Source organism: Grus americana, chromosome 5, assembly GCF_028858705.1.
Source record: "Grus americana isolate bGruAme1 chromosome 5, bGruAme1.mat, whole genome shotgun sequence".
In the NCBI taxonomy this organism is placed as follows: Eukaryota; Metazoa; Chordata; class Aves; order Gruiformes; family Gruidae; genus Grus; species Grus americana.
Genome location: NC_072856.1, coordinates 12267794 through 12288584, shown reverse-complemented (window position 1 = coordinate 12288584; position 20791 = coordinate 12267794). Strand labels below are relative to the sequence as shown.

Here is a 20791-nt window from a genome sequence, read left to right as displayed (position 1 = left end):
CAAACAGCAAGTTGCTTTGTACTGTTCAAAACAGATAGAAGAAACAGTTCTTTTAAAAGATACTCAGACTGAAATATCACAGAGTTGGGCTTTGACATATTGTAAATGAAACAAGTAATGAAAAGGCTGGCAGAACAAACGTGGGCATGCAATGGAGAAAATATTGTCCTGGCATTGGGACCTACATGAGGGATGTGCAAAGTCATTCTGCTGAGAAGGCCAAATTCCATGTTTAAGGACTGCTTGTCTAAATTTATGACTATATGATACACTTAATCTACAGCAAGACACACACTGATATCAGTGGGGTACTGACATTAAGATCGAGGGGATAAACTATCCTTTTGTACTGTGGTAGCTAACTCAGGCTTACTACCACGATTGTTTCTCAGTTGAGGAAACATTCCCATCTGGACTTTCACTGTTATTTCTGTGCTTTGATTTTCTTCTTTACAGTTTTCCTTTTGCTGCTACTCATTCCCTTCCAGTCCCCTTTTCTGTCTTTTTCTTCTCTTACCTCAGAGTTATCCTCCTTGTAATAACTTCTCTTTCTTCTCATGCTTAATCCCAATTGCCTCCAGTCAAAAAGTATTGCTAAGCATTCCAAGTCATGCCATTAGATTTTACAGTTAACTGTTCAAAGACAACTAATATAATTCATGATATTATTTCAAGTTGCCTATTCGTAGAGTCCTGAAGAAAATGCTGCAAATGTTTACAGTGAGTTCATGTTTAGAATATTGTAATGGATTTTTTTCCCTCCAGGGAAAGTGATGGGTGTAACTACTGTAGCATAAGCTATTCCACAATAGTTGCTCTTAAATAACTAGTTGCAGCTTTTAGAATAGCTCAGAAATAGCTTATGCTATGAGAGCTGTATCAGTCAATTTCCTTGTGTAAATAAAAGCTTTTATAAACAGGATGGCTTGGCATGTGATCTACATTAAATTCTGGAGAAACTGGATTTATCATGGGTTTGTGCAGTACCTCAGCTGGGGAAAATGGAAACCACAGACTCAGATAGGTCTTGTCTCCGTTTTCTGTGAACCACACTGTCGGCTCTTCTCTGTCCCTAATTCTTGTATTATGATCTTTCTGGCCTCCAGCTCTTTGTTCTAATGATTAAACAAGACTAAAATTTTTTTTGAGGTTATGGTGATAATATGATAGTTGCTTTGAAGGGATTCAGTAAACAGAATACAGCAGTAATGAATTGTGGTATTATCAGAACCTTAATTTTGACTTTTGGAAATCACTGAAGAAACTCTGACTGTTTTTAAAATCTTTAAATATATAGTGGGCAGAAGAACCACCAATAATAAGCAAAATATGTTTATAAAGCACAAGACTCACTCAGTTTCCTTTCTTGAGCACACTGGGCAATTACTAAAAGGAGCAGAGCTGTTAAGTGATTCCTTTAAAGGAGAGCATTCTTATTACATAGTCCATCCTGTCTAAGATGGCCATCGAGAAGTAGTTTCCAAAATAACTGCTGGTTTTGGCTGGGATAGAGTTAATTTTCTTCATAGTAGCTGGTGTGGGGCTGTGTTTTGGATTTGTGCTGAAAACGGTGTTGATAACACAGGGATGTTTTTATTATTGCTGAGCAGGGCTTACACAGAGCCAAGGCCTTTTCTGCCTCTCACACCACCCCACCAGCAAGGAGGCTGGGGGTGTACAAGGAGTTGGGAGGGGACACAGCTGGGACAGCTGACCCCAACTGACCAAAGGGATATTCCATACCATATGACGTCATGCTCAGCACAAAAACATGGGGAAGAAAAAGGAGGGGGACACATTCGGAGTGATGGCGTTTGTCTTCCCAAGTAACCGTTACGTGTGATGGAGCCCTGGAGACGGCTGAACACCTGCCTGCTGATGGGAAGTGGGGAATGAATGCCTTGTTTTGCTTTGCTTGCATGGAAAGCTTTTGCTTTACCTGTTAAACTGTCTTTATCTCAACTCACAAGTTTTCTTACTTTTACCCTTCCAATTCTCTCCCCCATCCCACTGGAGGGGGAGTGAGTGAGCGGCTGTGTGGTGCTTAGCTGCTGGCTGGAGTTAAACCATGACAGTCCTTTTTGGTGCCCAATGTGGGGCTCAAAGGGTTCGAGATGAGGGCAGATTTGATTGCAATGTGCTAGATCAAATTTATGGCTGTTATTGCTGTTTAGCTACTAATTGGCAGGCTTCTGTGCTTCCCATGGGGCTTGCTTGCCTTACTGTATATTAGAGTCTAGTGCTTGTTAGTGGCCGCTTTTTGGTTTTGCTGCCTGCTGTACTGCTTAGCATCTTACTCTGCTGTGCCTGGGACCATTTTGATAACAGCAATGGCGATGCACCTGGGCTGGCAGATGGCCAGGGCATTGCTGCTCTTTCTGTGCTGCTGGAACTCCAGCGTGAACTCGAGTTGAAGGGACTGTGACCTGTGGATGAGTCCATGTAGGAGCAGGACACCCTAAAGCATCTATGGCCATGGATAAGTGTACACCAAAGTAGGTACATCTCGAAGTGTCAGTGGCTGTGGTTATGTCTGTGCCTCTGAAGGGATTGTGGCCTAAGGATAAGTCCATGCTGGACAAGGTACACCTCAAAGCACATGTGGATGTAGATAAGTCCATGCTGCAGCAGGTACACTTTGAAGCATTAGTGGCTGTGCATGAGGTCATGCTGGAGCACCTCAAAGTATGTGGCCATGGATGAGCCCACAACAGGGCAGGTTTACTTCTGAAGGAATTGTGGCTCTGGGTAAGACCATGCTGGAGCAGGTATATCTCTGAAGGCATTGTGGCCCATGGATAAGGCCACGCTGGAACAGGTGCACCTCAAAGCCACTGTGGCTGTGGATAAGGCCATGCTCAGCAGGCGTACCCCTGGGGAGACTGTGGCTCATAAATAAAATGTAGGTACACCCCTAAGGGACTGCAGTCTGTGGATAAGTCCAAGCCTGAGAAGGGGCAAGAGGAAGAGTTCATTGCAATGTTAAACCCGACGGTCTGCCCCAAAGGGACCAGGGGTGGAGATTCTCTCCCACATCCCACCATGGGGGGAGTGAGCAAGTGGCTGTGTGGTCCTTAGTTGCTGTCTGGGGCTAAACCATCACAATAACTAACATAATTCTGCCCCACTCTAAGATGCCTGATAAGCAACTGATTTTTAGTAGTTACTGTTAACTGCATGGGATTCAACTCTTGAGAATGATTGACTCCAGAATTCTTGGGCACCTATGTGGAGATCAAAAGAAACCATTTTTTTGACAGTGTTTGCTTCTTCTCATGGACTATAAAGAACCTTAGAACACCAGCTTAGATTTAGACAACTATCCTTCAAACATTTAAGGTTAGGTCAGATAAGTTCCCATGCCTAAAGCCTGTCCTACCTTTGAATTACACATATGCTAGATTGCTAAATGGACATTAGGATTTAAATGAATCACTGCATGCTGCCTAAGAAAACCATACTGTTAGACCAGACTAGGACAGGAAAAAAAAAAAAAAAGAAAAAAAAAAGAAAATTAAAGAGAATTATTATAGTACAATGACTTCTGACATGGACCCAGGAAGAGGTGATTTGTCTCAAAAACACCAGTGGCTCTTCTTAGTGTGACTCCTTTTGTCCTCTGCCCTATATCTCCCATGGCAGCAGAAGCTGTTAGGTTGGCTCAGTCATGGTCTGCTTTGACCCCAGTCTTTTCTCCATATGGCAGCAAAATTCTGTTCTGCCTGTTTGTTGAGTAGTCATTAGTTAATCTGCACTCACCTTCTAGGGTTTCATTAGGAGAACAAAGCCAGCCCAACTATTTAGAAAATAACTATAAAAATCATCTTTCTTTTTCTCTAGTAGTTATGCATACAGGCAGAAAATGGCAATATGAATATGTAATAAGGGAAATGACTGTAGATGACAAATGTTGAGCCATTATATCTAAGTTCACCATGAGAAATGATGCGGGGAAAAATCGGTGTAAATTGTGTGCATGTCTGTTGTGTGCATGCATGCATGCTGATTACTGGGAAGGGAGATAACAGCCATTGAAGCTTGTTGCAGCATTTTGAGGAAAGAAGTAAGAAACCTGCAACGTGGCCTCTTACCAGCTTTCTGACCAACTCCAGAGCACTACATCAAGTTTGATATGCCAGACTGTCAAAAAGACAGTTCATAGAAGGAAGGCCACACTACAGAAAACAACTGATTAAGTATACACCCTGAAGCAGCAGGCAACGAAGCAGCACAGGTATCTGAAGGGTTTAAATGCCAAGAAGAGATGAAAATGCATAACTAAAAATGATAGTATGAAAGTGGCTGAGGCTAAATATTAGAGAAAACTTTTTGACTAGTCTTGGGTGTCTCTAGTGAAGTAATAGAAATCTTCACATACAATTTTAACACTGTTAATTCTAGCAAATATAACTGTACAGTTAGTAAGAAACAAGAACTGTCAGGGATTAATATGAAAGACTATGAGTTGTTTTCCCTCTCTGATCATTGAGATTGTACCTAGATGTTGCTGTTGCCACATCTAAGTCCAAAACACACAAAACTGTACATTTTTAATTTAAACACTAGGTGGCTCTGTTGGCTTTTTAAAGTACAGCATTTCCCAAGCCTGCACGAGTTTTGAAAAGTAGGTATGATTCACAGATGCACTCCATTGACAGTCATTACGGATTGTGTAAATTTTTCTGGAAGAGTCTATTGTGAATGATCACAAGGAGAACATAGAAAGAAAGAAAGAAAGAAAGAAAAGAAAAGAAAAGAAAAGAAAAGAAAAGAAAAGAGAAAAGAAAAGAAAAGAAAAGAAAAGAAAAGAAAAGAAAAGAAAAGAAAAGAAAAGAAAAGAAAAGAAAAGAGAAAGAAAGAAAGAAAGAAAGAAAGAAAGAAAGAAAGAAAGAAAGAAAGAAAAAGAAAGAAAGAATTGTCTTCAGCCTTTGACCAGCTTTGAACTGATAGCCAGCACAAGGGGCAAAAAGGCATTGGCTTTCTGATTCTGCTCTGTGTTTCACCGAATTTTCACAGTTAATTGTGCCTATAGGATGCCTGTGTGGTGACTAAGGATGGGAAAATGAAGGCTATGGACTCTGGCCCCATGCATGGAGACAGTTGGTAAAAGTGGTTTTAAGCTACTGATATGCTCTTCCATTTCTGGAACCACTTTGCACCAGTTTGTGTCCTACTGGCACAAGAAAAACTATCCTTTTTGTCTTGAGCTGGTTACAAGTAACTCAAGGCATCACTAAGGCAGCTATGGATCCTCCCACAACGATGCAAAATGCTGAAAAATTGCCCTGAGGGATTATCCTTGCATTCCATTCTTCCAAAGTGATCATCCCAGAGCTGGCCGGGCTGACTGGCAGTCAGATACTTCTTTTCAGAACAAGGGACCCAAACTAGCCTTAATGTTGGGGAAAACTGATTCCACATTATTAATCAGCAAAATCAATGACTAATTTCATTTGGGACTGTGAAAACATTTTATATGTCTTTCAGAGGTGTTACAGATGTACAATCCTTTCTTCTTTAGTCTTCAGCCACAATTAGCATACTTTCTCACGTCAGAAAAGAAATGGATGTTGGGTTTTTTTCCTTAGCAATCTTGCAACTATCACTCTGGACATGGCCGTAATAGTTACGCCTTTAAAACTTTTTTGTTCTTCCTTGGTGCATGATTTTCATCTGTAGAATTCACTGGAGTAGTCCTTGCAGAGTATTTTGGCAATCAACAACAGCTATATTTGGTATGAACAGATTCAGTACATTATGAACTGTTAAAGCATATCTGGAAAAGCAAAGAGATAGAATGTATGTGAAGTTTACTCTTGTTCTTTTACCAAATACCCAGTTTCAGTACCAGATTACTAAATGCATGTTTGCATACAGCAAATTTACCTTTCCCCATTGTTTCTGGATAGCATATTTATAACAGTTTTAAATTAATCTTACATTTATATGAAATAACAACACAACCTGAATTTTGAAGAAAGACTAAATTGAAATGAAAAAAGAAGTTGAAGAAATATCAATGTGATGGTCTTTTTTTAATTATCTACTACTTTAAGTTCTAGATTCCTCTGATATTTCTGCTTTGTAAACAAAAGGTTGTCAAAATTCAGAAATGGATCATTAGGAAAACCAGGCAATGAGTTTAACAGCTCTTTTTTTCTTCCACTTTTGTCTGGATCCGAGAAGACTGGCTGTTGCCCTACTCTTTGCTTATGCCCACTGGATTGTACAGGCATAAGCTGACTAATCTTGCAGGTCACCTTTCATTTCACACTTTTCCAGCCTCTATTGGCTGCCTGAGTCTCAAAGAGATTTGTCCGCATTTGAGCTACTCCCTGTGGAAATTACTTCTTTTCAGCTGCATGATCTAGCAAAGAGTTTATTACGTGCAGAGATGTAATAAATCCCCACAGCCCCTTTGTCTTTCCATGGTAGCATAGTATGCCTGAGCATGGTAATCTAACCACATTCCTTTGGCTCAGTAATGCACTGCTGTGACCTGTCTAAGCATCAGTTAGAGGATGTCTTTGCAGCAAAAGCCAAGAGCTCAAAGAGCTGTGCTGTATCTGGTCATACAATTTTTGGATTAAAGCTGGCTCTCATCCCCCTGGCTCACACTGCACAATGAAGCTGTAGAACAAGCTCACCACCGTAGGATGTTGTGGATGCCAAAACAGACACAGTTAAAAATGGAACTGGACGCATTCTTGGAAGGCATTCACTGACTGATGACAATCAGTTAAGATAGTCCAGATTCCACCTCCAGTTCATAAAGATTATAAAGCAATACAGGTGAGGCACAACAGGGAAAGGATTGCTCTGTCTTTGACACCATCTAACTACCTACTAATGTTTCTGTTCATACTGGATTTTCCTTATAGGTCTGGCTGGGCATTAGCAACAAATGAAAAAGGAAAGGGTTATGGTGTATGGTCAAAAATGTGTAAGAAGAGAACCAGAGCAAAACTCTGAGCAGAGCACCCCTGTACACCAATCTTTCAAGGTATCCATGGAATTCAAGGCCTTTCCAGGGAGAAAAAAGGCTAAAGGAAAGGGGAAATAAACCCCAACATAAACCCAACCAACTAAACAAAAAAAACCCCAAACAAACCATACACACTCCCCCCACCCCCCACCCCCAACTTATCAGGGACACTAAATCAAAAAGGAAAGGTATGTAAGAGTTGCAGAATCAAAAAAATAGCATAGAGGGAATTGAGTGAGGTATCAAGCACAGAAGCCCCGAAGCCCGGAAAAGGGCACAAATATGACTTAGGTATATATGCAGTTTTTTCGAATAGAAGAGAATTCCTCGAGGTTAAGGAAGAACCAGGAGTTTCATGAAATTGCCTGAGTGAAAAGTAGCACAGCAGCAAACAGGTCATCAAGTCACTTTGGAAACAGATATATCTCTAATAATGTAAACACTGCTTTTCCCTCCTTTTAATTTACACACACTAATAGTACAAATAAAGAAGTCTCAGATAGGAACGAACGGTTATGTAAGGTGAAATCTGCATTCCTTGCGTAACTGCTGTTTACATAACGCCGGCGTGGCCACGGGCCACAGGGAGGGCGGTGAGCTCCGGCCGCAGCCCCGCACAGCCGCTGGTGCCGCACACCTCGCCCTCGGCCCTGCCCAGGCGGGAGAGAGGAGCGGAGCGGAGCGGAGCGCAGTGCGCATCCTGGTGCTCGATAGTAGCAGGCTGAAGTTGCCCTCTTGGCGAACGTGGTTACAAAAAATAAAATATGTTATTTTCCCACTGTCTGTGGGGTAGAAGAAAAATGATGGAAAAATTCACAAGCTATAGATTGCCATACCTAATATTTTAGATGAGCTTTATGGAAAGAAGACAGGGGCTTTCTAAGTCATTTTGAATATAAGCATAGGCCTAGCTATAGCTTTTTTTCTTAGGCAGGTTGGATAAAAATAATAAAGCAATTCCTCCCAGGTCAAGTTTAAGTTTCTACATGAAACTTAAGTTGGATTTTGGGTTGGATTTCTTGCCAACTATGCCTGCTTAGCCCTACACAAGCAACATAGAGAAGGTTTATCTGGGCTGTAAAATGGCCACTAGGAATCCCTGTGTACAAATGAACTTTGGAGGTTGTAGAGTTTCACTCACACTTGTAAAAAGAGAGATTTGGAAAACACACTTCTAAAACAAAGAGAAGACGGAATTTTCCGAGGACAGGGAAGACTGCAGTTCAGCAACACCTAGCCCTGAGTTCATTTAAGGCTATATAATGTTTGTGTAAGGTTATGTCTAAACCCTATCTTGCATTTCCCAGTTTCTGGGCAGTTATGTGCTCCACCTGCATCATACACATATCTGTTATTTGGGAATGAAACTTTTGACTTGAGGGCCAAATAATCCACATGCAAACCCTTATCACAGTTCATCATGAAAACCTTAATGGTCATCTAAAAGTAATACAAATGCAGAACTGAGTATCACTTAATGGAACTATTTGCATTTCCACTGCAAATATAATATGTAAACCCATTATAAACATACAGTTTAGATTCCAGTACTGATTTTTGCAGAAATCAAATAATTCAGAATATACTTTATTTTAGGGGTTTCCAAAATAGACCATAGAGTTCCCCTTTTTGAGCTGTAATTACAGTGTTTCATTATTTATCATGCACTGTCAATGTCTAATTTATTAGACTGTTTCTTGCTGAATATTTATGTGCATTCTGAGCAAATAATATTCCTCTTAAAACAAAACTGAGCAAAACAGTTTCGTACATCAGAGTGGTGGTTAAAAAGTATTTCATCTGCATATTACTTAACAGATGTGAAATATAACTTTCAGAAAATTATCCGTTTTATAAATCAGATAAAAGGTCTCTCAGCTTCACATTTGTATAATACAGTCGGGTCTCTCCTCCTTAGAACAGTTGCAGAATTTCAGATAAATTATGTATCATATCAGAACAAGGCAGTGTTCTATCAAGGGTAAAGACTTGCAAACTCCAAGCTAAGCAGGTTTGAAATAAACTGGTTTTAAACTAGCATTTTTACATGGCTGTTGTGACAAAGCAAAGCAGCAAAGAATTTGCCAACTGGCTGGAAAGAAACCTTTCCAAATATCCGAATGACAGTTTACAATTCCAAACACACCAAAGCCTCCCATCTTGCTTGTAAACCTTTCTTGTGCAACAAAGTATTACAGTATGTTCCATTTATAAACTCATGGAAAACTTATTTCAGACTGAGATTATTAGGACTGTACAGATACTTTCCTAGTTTATTTTTAAAGCAGTGACTGAACAGTCCTTACACCAGTTACAATCCTTGTGTAACTTCTATAGTTCCCACTTCCATTTCAGTTTTTAAAGAACCAGATTTATATTTGCATACTATATGTATTTTATTTTATAATAATATACCCTGGGACAATTATACTTGCAGGTATCCTTTCAGAACAGAGAATGTCATTTGACTGAAAAAAACAAGAAACAGAATTCCAAACTTACTATCAGTTCAAATGTCAGTGCATGTAATTTTCAAAACATTTTGCATTTTATAGAAGCATAATTGTATCTTGTATGTACATATTCCAAACACCACAACTATCCAAGACGGAGTTTATAAAAAACTGGCCTAATCAAAGTTTCTCCTCCTTGTATGCCCCTCTTGCATACTTCCTGGAATGGTCTTGAGCAGTCTCTAAAACATAGAAAATTTGCTGCTTCTATTTAGAGTATGATCCAAATTTTCAGATTCATGAATTCTAGTTTAACTCAATACTGAGAAAGACCCAATCATTTGTATCAAGAGTTCTTAACTGGGTCTAATTCAAATACAGGACTGAATACTCATATGCCCAATTAATTTCAACAAGTTTTTTCAAAAGCAGTGGATAAAAAAGATGATGCTTTTTGATTTGCTGGCTTTACAAAACAGACAGATATAATTTGCTTTGCATCATTTCTATCATTCAGTAGAGTAATTTTCTCCCTTTTTGAATTATTACAATTTTCATCTCTTGTTTTGTATAAAAAGTTGAATCATTCTTCCTTTCTAGTAGAGAGTATTTGATAATGTGATTCAATTACGTTTCACATTTGAAACAAACCTCCCCTCCAGCTTTTGGAGATTACTTTATTTAACTGTGTTTTTTTACTGTTGGAATGTCAGTTACTCTTCAGTAAGTAAATGCATGTGTGCCGAGCATATCATTAACTGAACTGACTGAAGATCATAAAAGTGAGTACTAGGCCTAATATTGCTTGGATGCCACTAATGGGTACATTATAGATTGAAATATTTAATTTGATCCATTAGTTGTTTTGTTGTTATCAATACCACAGTCAGTAATATGAATCTATTTTTAAAAATGAATTCAAAATCCATTAGCTTTTAAGGCACTGTTCAAATGAAAGCAGTAGAACAACTGAAACAAATTCAAGTGAGAATGAGAGACCATTTCCTAATTTTGATGAATATCCATTCCAGGTTTAAAGATCTCCCAGACAAGATTTTTCTGTTTCTAAAAATAAGTATTAACAATACAGATGTATATTTAGGGGTTTATTTATTTTATTTCATTTCTCAGTAGATGTTGACATGCAAGCAAATCTTTAAAACTTTTATTGCATTTCCTTTTGTTAAAATAGACTGACTGTGAAAGAGCAGTCCAAATACCATGTATATGGGAATAATCATGAGTTTACTACTGTCACCAAAAGAATAATCTCTAAAGTAGGGCTTAAAGCAAGTTGAAGGCATAACAGAAATACAGAATTTAAAAAATAATATAAAGAAACATAATGAGTTGTAAATTTGTGTTAAAAGGAAGGGGATAACTTTTTCTTGTATAGTAAGATTAAAAGGATAAAAATAAATACATTTTTACACAGTGCAAAATTTACCTGAGAGAACTACTGCTTGCTACACAAAAGAAGTCAACCAAAACCCACATGGCTTCAGAAAGTACTGCCATTTTACAATAGGAATCAGAACATTTATAACTCTGGAGACACTTGCACTACTTTCAATACAGTTATAAAAGTATAATGTGTCCACAGACTGGACTGGCAGGAAGAGTCCTTCATGGGCCAGATGGCAAATGTTTAACAAGGTGTTGACTGACATCACAGGGGTGTTCTAAGTCTGGATGCAAAGTTTAATGCTTTATGTTTTGCAGGTGCTAATGGAAGCGTAAAATAATATCTACTGTTGAAAATATGATATTTCATTGTTGTCAGCTTAGTGTTACTTCCACTTCCCAAAGACACATGTTAATTGTTCATTATGAGAGCAGAGATGGGACATGAAACTGGATGCTCTGAACAGTTTGTAAAATAATTGATCATAGTAATTGCTTCTGCAAAATGTGAGGGGACTTGAAGTATTTTCATGTTAATTTATTACCATTACCCTATTCTTACAATCCATCCTGATGCTATTACAGATCTTGCAATAGTATTTTCTCAATGCTTCAATTACTATAGATGTATTTACTAACTTAGGATCTCAGTTTGCCTTTAAAGGTTTCCAACTTGTTACAAAAGGAAAGCTCATTTAAATAGTCACGGTCACCTATGACTATTTAATATAGTCATAGCACCTTCAGTGCTTTTTCTTTGTTAAGGCATTTTTAAGGTCTCCCTTCTGTGTGAATTCTCTGGCCTTCATAAAATATGAACTCACACTGCAACATTTTCTTCACTTGAGGCACACAGAGCTGCCTGTTTCCATGAAAGAAAACTGTAGAAACTCAGCTATCTTTGAGACCATTATTTTTTTATTGTGGTTGGTAGAAAGCCAGGAATAGCACAAGAGGGAACTCTTTCAGGCTCTTGCGTCCCATAGTTAGAAGAGAGATTAAATCAAGTGCGGAGGCAAGACCCAATTGCTAAGCTGAGAAGAGGAATTCAAGAAGCAATGGGATACCTGAGTCCAGCAGGCAGGGCACAATTATGATTAGAGGGCCACTAAGGAGCCCAAATTGCCAGGCAAACGCTGTGATGGGAAGCAAGAAAATTTGGGCAAGTCCAGGCAAGTAGTTTTGAGAAGGACATGGGGAACAAGAGAAAGGAAGCAGGACCAACAGATCAGCAATCAATGGGTGTACTGAATGGCCAGCAGCAACAGGTGTCCTTTACTCATATATCATGTGGGCAGGGCAACCATGAGTCAGACTTACAGACACTTACAGTATGTAGTTTCCTGGGTGGCAGATGGCTTGTCTGGGTGTAGCCTGGCAGCAGCTGATGAAGACATTCAGAGTTACTGTGGGAGAAACATGCACACACAGCATAAGCCTTTTTTCCAAGCTGAGCAAGAATGTCTATTTTTTAAAAAAGTATTATTATTATTTTAAAATAATTATTTTTATTATATTGGATGGCTGACTCATTTTCAAATGCTTTGGATTGGTACATGTCTCATACAGCAGCTGTAGCCATAATTCTTAGCTTTTTTACAAGCACATGAAGGTGATCATGTTAACACTAGTATAAGAGTCAAAATAGCCGGTTGTCTTTGCAACTCAGACTTTGCAAACTTTTGCAACTCTTCTTTGCGACTCAAACTTTGTATTGTCACCTACTTTCTTTTCACTTCTGTTTCTTCACCAGCTGTGTGAAATAAAGGAATTTCTGAAGCCAAACCCACCTGAGGTTTATGAATGGAGCATTTCTTTGTTTACTAAGTTGGGAGGACATGGGGGGAACAGTACACTTGCCACAGAACTACCTGATCCCTCATATGTTTTGGGAGATCTACCTTTGCCCTGATTATGTTTTTACACAAAGGACCTTGTTCTTCAGTCACTACATTCCCAGTGTTTCCCTGAACCGTAAAGATACTTTTATATTTAAATGTCTTTGAATTAGACTCCAAGTATTGTAACCCAAATTTACCATAAACATCCCTAAAACTTTCAGCTTCAGGGCCTGGAATCTCTCAAAATAAGGTCAAATTATTTAACATTAAATTTTCATTCCTGCTGAGTCATGCTTGTTTTGACCTTCAGTTATTTGTCTTGGGCTTTTTACCTGGTAAGTGTTTTTGGGGGTTTTTTTTTTGTTTTTTTTTTTTTTTTTTAAACTCTATACGAGTAGCTGAACCGTGTCACTACACTTAAGGGCAGGCACTGTTGAAAACACTTTTGATAGGGATACATCATCAGCAGACTTACTTATCGGGTGTCATCTTTGCACCAGCCTCACGACGTTCTGGTCTCGAACCAAAGTTTTCTACATTAAAGCGCTTTTTGCAGAGGAGTTTTGAAATCAGCGCTTGCTAAGGCGACACTCACGAGGCACCCCGCGCCGGCTACCCCGCAGCTGAGGCAAGCTCGGGCGGGCTGAGGTGGGCCGGGGCCGGGCCGGGGCGGTGCGCCCCGGGTAACTCCCTCCCACGCCGGCGAGGAGACATGTGACAGCGCGACTTCTGTCTTGAAGCCTCTGAAGGGGAAGGGGCCGGTGCGGCGCAGGGAAGGAAGATTTCCCTCGGATCCTCTGGCGTCCGCTGAGGCCACGGCCCCGCGGGGGAGGCCCTGCTCCTGCCCCTCGCCACTCCCGTCGCCGCACGTGCAGCCGCAGGACGAGCGGGGCCGGACAGTGCCCGAAACGGCTGCCGCCTCCTGAGAGAAACAACCCCCGCCACCCCGAGCGGGAGTCTCCTCAGAGAGGTACGGAGAGGGCGCGCACCTCGCCCCGCCCTGTCAGGGCGACCGTTAACGGCCCCCTGCACCGCTCGCCCCCTGCGCCAGCACTGGGCTGGGCTGGGCGGAGCGGGGCAGGGCAGCCCCCCCTTTCTCCCCTCCCCCCCCGGCACGGCCGGACCTGTGGGGCAGGGAGGTGGGGGTCGTCCCTGTGGCTGAGCGCTTCGTCCGGCAGGAGGCTGCACTCCGCGCCCACCGCCCTCCTCCTCAGCACCCTTCTTCCGCCTGCCCCCGGCCCCACCTGCTACGGAGCCGCCCCGGGCCGCGATGCTGCCGCCCAGGCGGCAGCTGGCCGCCCCGGCGGTGCTAGGGGCGCGGCGAGTGGGCTCCTCCGCCCGGGGGCCGTGGCGGCCATAAAGGGCCGGGGAAGGGGCGGCGCGGCACGGCACGGCACTGCAGTACCGGGGTGGCCGGCTGGCGGGTGAATGCGGCAGAGGGGAGCGGCGGCATCTGGCGGGAGCAGCTCCTCCTTCTGTCGCTTCTCCTTCTCCGCTGGCGGCTTCTGACAGACTCTTTTCAGCTGGTGGCAGGGCCCGGCCCTGCCCCAGCATGGCTTTCCCTGGGGCGCTAGGTGAGTCCTGAGACAGGAGGCAATGCCGTGCCGGGCTGGCCCGGGGTGGTGGTGACCTTGGCCGCCGCCCTGGCGGGGACGGGCTGTCGGCGGCCGTGTCCGGGGCTCCTGCGGCGGGAGCGCCCGCGGGCCGAGCTCCGCGCCTGGCCCTGCCCTACCTGCTGGCGGCGGCAGGATGCGGCTCCCCGCGCTGCCAGCTGACCATCCGTGGGGGCTTAGAGGTGGTGGCGGTTGTTGTTTTCATGGTGTGTGCTCATTACATATTCAAGCCTATTACATTCCTGATCAATAATTGCTTTTTAAATAATGATGCCATCATTTTTTATGTAGCATGTTTCAGGAGAAATAGCTTTCTTTTCTTCCACAAAGCTGCAGAACTAAAGAGCACCAAAGCAGCCTTTCTGTGAGAGAGAGATCTAGGAAAAGAGCACTTGCTGGTTGCTGGATGGCACTCATACCCCCTCCCCATCCCATTAAGATGTCTAGCTGTTGCTCTCTGTCACTCACTTTGGGTAAAGGACAGCACTCCTATAGAAGGATACGGGATACAAGATCCTCATTCCTCTTCAGTTTGGGATGGCACAGCTTACATGAGTATTGCATGAAGTGTCTCACGACTATTTTAGGTTTATTACACTAATTTCAGTGACATAAGTTAGCAGTGATGTGGGTGAACCTACCTTTCAAAGTGTTTAGAGCCTTAGTCTCGTTTGCTTGAGCAAAGAACATGAGGTCGGGTTCTGTAAGAAAGAAAAAATCTTTGGTGTCAGTAGAGGATTGTACTTGTATCTATATATTCTGACTCTTCACTATCTTATTGTAATGATTTAAAATACAGTATGGTTTCTCATGCAATGTATTGCCTATTGCATTTCTGTTTCTGATCACAATTCCCATTGAAAAAGTTCATTTCTACTAGGAAAATGCTCAATGATAAACATACAACCAATTGATTTTTCCTGTCCTAGTCAGGTAAGTACTGAAAATATTTTAATTGCTGATTTAGCTGCAAAAGATACATTCTTCCACATTTTACTATTATTGCTAGCACTTGTACTGTAGTCCAGTAACTATAAAGACTGTTCTTGCCTGGCTGAAGTGGTCCAAAAGGCCCTTGTTGCTGGTAGCCGTATGTATGGCAGTTACTGTTGCTGACAACTGTGTTCATTGCGGTCAGTGGAAAGACTCCCATGACTTCATTGAGGTTTGAAATTGAGAAACCGAATCTAAGTTTGGATGCTTCTAAGACATCGCAGTGCATTGTCATTGAATCACTCAGCTAAACATGTATGTATTTTTATATTTCTTATGTAGCTATACTTGATTTTATGAAGACTTAATACTAATTGCAAAACAAATACTCTCCAGGCAGAAAAACTGCATAGAGTCAGATCCACAGTTCTTTAAAACCAGTGTCACTTTTCCACTGGGCTGTGAAATGGTTCATACAAAATAAGAACACAATGTAGATGATGACTAAATTGCTATGTTATGGTCCAATATACCTTTCGTCACCTTTTCATACTATATTTGCTTTTAGAATAAAAGCAATAGTGTTCTCAAAGCAACTGTGAAAACAGGTGGACATTAATTAGAATCTTTTAGGCTGAAAACAACAGGATCACATATCAAAAGGATCGCATATCAACATGTGAAACTTGCAGCATGCCTACAGAAATACTGTAATGCAGGCTCTGATAAGTTATGCCTGGAGTGATTAAAAACTGCCATGCTGACTTTCAGCATACATTGTTATTTACATGAATATAATCTTATCTTATATGTTCGCATTTTTGTAACCAAAAAGGATTCTGAAATGCCAGTTTTGGACACACACTTCATATTCTGGCAGTGCTTGTATCCATTTCTTGTGATATGTTCATTGCTATTTTCAATTTATGTAATAAGAATTTAATCTTATTTGTGACAAACTCCATTATACTGAAGGCATTCAAAAAGCTTTATAGTACATAATAAACAATGCTGGTCAGTAGCTTACAAGGACTGTATTTTTCCTTCTCCAGAATGCTACTAGATAAGTCAAAATTCACATTTGAGATTATATGAGAATGAAATAAAGCCATGAAACTACAGAAGAAACACTAAAGATGGTATTTTCAGTAGTGCTGTTATAATAAAATGAAAATATTTTGTGATGAAAGGCTATTTAAATAAAAATTTTAAACATAAAACATATTTTTAGAAAAATAGTATTTCAGTGCCAAGTAGAAACTAAAGTCCATAGCCTATCTGCTTCCCACATACAATTCAAAAGCAGGATATGAACTACTGAAACCAAATAAATAAATAAAAGTCACTGAGTTAACTACATATTTGCTCCTGTTGTGCAACCATTTTACTTCACACTGGTTCCATGACCTGCTTATTTGTGGAAAGGATGGGGTGAGGTAGGAATGTGCAACCTTCTTTTCTAATTTGCTTGTGGCTCTAAAATTGGTTTGAAATCACTGAGCACAGAAGGCGGCAGGCAACTGAATGAATGTGATTTCCAAGTTCAGTGCAGTACGTACAGCTACGTATACGTTATATCGCATGTAATAGTCTATCTAATTATGCAAGTAAGTGGAATCTACTGACAAATTTATATGTACGTATCTTAGGAACTTTCATGAGCATACCAAAAAGTTCCTGATTCACAAATTGGCATGGCTCCACAAGTAAAGATGCTCTGTGGATACCTGTGGTTCTTGTGTACTGCATACTAGTTAAATTTTGCATAGCTGTTCTACTTTATTCTGCCTTTGCTCGAAGCTCTTAATTTTCATCGGCGTACCACAAAAAAAACCCCCCAGTCTCATATATCTTTATTTTTGTAGTTATAACTTTGTCAACTGTCTTCCTTACTAGCCGAGATGCCCAGGCAGTTTCCAAAGCTGAACATCTCTGAGGTTGATGAGCAAGTGCGACTTTTAGCAGAGAAGGTATTTGCTAAAGTTCTCCGAGAAGAAGACAGCAAAGATGCCTTGTCATTATTCACTGTGCCTGAAGACTGCCCAATCGGGCAGAAGGAGGCCAAGGAAAGGGAACTGCAGAAGGAACTGGCAGAACAACAGTCTGTGGAAACAGCTAAAAGGTTTGTTCAGTAGTTGCTTTCTTAGTGGAAATTAGTTTTTTAAATGAGTTTGAGTTAATACTGAAATATTTGGCAAATAACATTCTGTCTATTATTGCTTCAGGAGAAAGATCAACAGCAGGTACCAAGGGCACCTGTGTGATGTCCTTCTGTGTTATGCAGGTGTGGGGATGGGCCCTAGGGAGCTTGGATTGGTGAGGTTGTCTCAGCTGCGTTTCCAGTAATAGCATAGACATTGCTTAGGGAAGTTTAACAAACAGCATAGCTGGGCAGAAATGAACACAACCCTAAGACTATTTAATGTAAAAGGGGTTAGAAAAAGAAACACTTCCCTACCCTATTATTCTGGTTTCATTCAGAGAAATGGAAAATTTTAACAGAGAGAAAATGACAGTTGGTATGATACTTCTTTTAGTCTCTGTAAAAATAGATGAAAGCAAAGACTTGACATTTAACATCAAGGGAGAAGGTGAAAAGTGGTATTGGCATAATGAGGTTATTCATAGGTTTCCTTAACTCAGAGATAAAATATAACTGCTATCAGCCATAAAAGTGCACATTTTTACTTTTCTTTAAAAAAACAAAACAAAAAAACCTGATCCATCTTTGGTTTATCCATTAATCTAATGAAGCTAAACTTGATTTGGTTTATGATTTTCTTTTGTGAGAGAGGTAGCTGTACCCTGATGTCAGGCTGTTCCAGTATCTTCACTTCAGTGGACTGGCTAGACCCTTTCCTAGAGTCACATGAGCACAGCAGCAGTCTGACGCCAAATGGCTTGGATGTGTACAGACTCACCAAAAAACAGGCAAACAAGGAAGCCTTTGAAAGTGGTAGCTAAACACATGTACTGAGTTAGCTGCAGACAATCAGTTGGGCAATGCTTGGCATCATATTTCTGAAAGAGAAAAGAGTCAATTTAATTAATTAAAGGTATGACACACTGATGATACAGGCTGAGACTTTTGATTTTGAATTGTGCAAGTGGGTTTGTTTCCCAGTTGGCATGTTCACAGACATAAACAAGCACAGAAGGGAAAGCTAGATGTTTTCATTCAAACAACTATTTGGTATATCTTTCCTCCTGAACTAATAAGTTTCACTTTTAATTTGGGAAATTGTGTTATAGAAATAAGTTCTGTCAAATTGTACCTTGGGTTTTGCACAAGTTTAACTGTGGGAAGTGGGATATGATATGTATGTTGCTTCCATATGGGAGCAGAACAAGTATTCATCCCTGTCCTGCAGGACTGAAGCATACTTCAAGGACCGTTACATGAGTAAAACTTCTGTTGTTTTCAGTTGCAGTTTATCCAATGCTGCCTTTCAAGAATTTCATACTGATTTCAAAGGTAGCTACAAGTACTTAAGAGAGGATGGAACTTGGTCATAGGGTATTAATCATATCAGCACTGCATGTTCTTGTTCTTCAAAATGTCACAGAAGTAATATACAACTTCCAGAGAGTTTTCCAGTATTCCTTTTTCTTTGTTAGTGGTTCTTACTAATATTTTAAGGTTTTGGCATCTAGTTTATAAAATGAGGGAGTATTTCCACAGTGCAAAAGAAAGTGATATCACAGTTAGTTTATAACATTCATTTATTTATTATATGAACATTTAAAATACATTTAAACTGAGTAAGGAAAATTAATTAAATCTTTAGAGATATTCCAAAACTTCACTTAAGGTATTACAATTACTTCACTGAAAAATACAGCATTCTTTTTTAGCTGGTTTGTCTCAGGTACACATCTATCACAGTTTTGCTGAGAAAGGGCAAAAGTTTTTAAATCTATGGAGGTTAGCCATTTAGTGCCCTGAGGGAAGGGATGGACTTGCATATCGAAGCCATACTGTGCTATTACTCTGATAACCAACATTAGCCTTTTGCTCAAGTCTCCTAAAACACTGCTTGAGGAATAACTATGTGATCATCCTTTTTCTTAGAAATTTAAGTGAATGACTGTATACAAAGTTTTGATGCATAGTCTGGTCTGACAACTAGATAAGTTTTTAAATCCTGCATGTTTTGGAAAGAATGAAAATAGTCAGATCCACAGTTCTTTAAAACCAGTGTCATTTTTCCACTGGGCTGTGAAATGGTTCGTACAAAATAAGAACACAATGTAGATGATGACTAAATTGCTATGTTATGGTCCAATATACCTTTCGTCACCTTTTCATACTATATTTGCTTTTAGAATAAAAGCAATAGTGTTCTCAAAGCAACTGTGAAAACAGGTGGACATTAATTAGAATCTTTTAGGCTGAAAACAACAGGATCACATATCAAAAGGATCGCATATCAACATGTGAAACTTGCAGCATGCCTACAGAAATACTGTAATGTGTATAATAGCATGATAACTTGTAACAACTTACCGTACCTAACATTCACCTGTTTCTGTCTGATACTTTGTGAATTCTGATGCTACCAGTCTCTAAGAATCAAGTCCTTGTAAGCACAGTGATCACATTTTTCTTCTGTACAGTGACTTGTTGAAAGTGAATTTGTAAGAAACAAAGCAAACATTGGGGCACCTTACAGTGATTATATACATATTATGGTATATTGTATTCGCATGGAGAGCAAGTGCAATTGTGTGTAGCATAGATCATGTGAAATGTCAATAGAAAAAAGGTAAAAAAAGCACAAATATTTTGTGAGCAAGACTTTTCCTGTGCTATGAGAGATTTTATTTGAAAAATTTCTTAGGGGGTGATTTCTTTGCTGTAATCAGTTTTCCAATGTATTTAATATTTCATACTATGGCTTATTTTATGCTTTACACTTTGAATTCATAGGAAGAAAAGTTTCAAGATGATTCGATCCCAGTCTTTGTCATTACAAATTCCGTCTCAGGAATGGAAAGCACCATCGGTCAATCCTGTTCTGTCTCCTGCAACACCAGTTCTTCCAACTGCTTTTCTGCCAGTCCAAGTGCCATATGATGTACCAGAATTTCAGAGAGTTTCAATTAGTGGGGACTACTGTGCAGGGGTAAGAAAGCGTTTCCCCCTCCCCCTCTTCCTGCATCTAGGGGGGAAAAAAAAATGCCAAGCAGATAATGTATATAAAGTGTGATATGCCACTATGTTATGGCTCTCTGCAACAAACTGCAAATTGCTTTGTGAACATATTGATTTGTAAAACAGTTAAAGTACGGTCAGGTAGTTTTATACGTTTTATCATAAAAAATAAATCAAATGGATAAAAACATAATCAGGCATTAAATAAATGGGTAATATATGGTAGGAGAAAAAAACTTGTGCGTGTGTGTTTTGCATGTTGTATTTGGACTCTGCTTTTGGCACTGGCTTGCTGAGACCTTGGGTAAGATCCTTGTGGTCAAGCCACATACACTTACGTTTCTGGAAATTCAGTCTCCTTGTTACCAGTGTGGATTCAGTTTGTTGCTAGAACTGCTGTTTTATTT

The 20791-nt window shown here is 40.2% G+C and overlaps 2 protein-coding genes across 8 annotated transcripts in view; one reads left to right on the top strand and one right to left on the bottom strand.

Moving 5' to 3' along the window:
• LOC129206874 (uncharacterized) overlaps nucleotides 1-20791 on the bottom strand; it is a 66140-nt gene that overhangs the window by 15205 nt on the left and 30144 nt on the right. For 2 of the 3 annotated variants that reach the window (XM_054826940.1, XM_054826939.1), the window contains exons 2-4: nucleotides 18151-18250; nucleotides 14938-14997; nucleotides 12173-12248 (exon numbers count right to left, since the gene is read on the bottom strand). In XM_054826940.1, the coding sequence (XP_054682915.1) occupies nucleotides 12173-12248; nucleotides 14938-14997; nucleotides 18151-18199 (185 nt within the window). In that variant the 5' untranslated portion in view covers nucleotides 18200-18250. Of the gene's footprint in view, nucleotides 1-12172; nucleotides 12249-13158; nucleotides 14238-14937; nucleotides 14998-18150; nucleotides 18251-20791 lie in introns of those variants that run through there. The other variant, XR_008577304.1, reaches the window with a different exon arrangement.
• The window catches only part of AMPD3 (adenosine monophosphate deaminase 3), a 33896-nt gene continuing 26625 nt past the window's right edge, over nucleotides 13521-20791 (top strand). For 2 of the 5 annotated variants that reach the window (XM_054826933.1, XM_054826937.1), the window contains exons 1-3: nucleotides 14651-14769; nucleotides 17126-17351; nucleotides 20160-20355. In XM_054826933.1, coding sequence (XP_054682908.1) covers nucleotides 14703-14769; nucleotides 17126-17351; nucleotides 20160-20355 — 489 coding nt within the window. In that variant the 5' untranslated portion in view covers nucleotides 14651-14702. Of the gene's footprint in view, nucleotides 13654-14126; nucleotides 14258-14650; nucleotides 14770-15431; nucleotides 15545-17125; nucleotides 17352-20159; nucleotides 20356-20791 lie in introns of those variants that run through there. The other 3 variants (XM_054826935.1, XM_054826934.1, XM_054826936.1) reach the window with 3 other exon arrangements.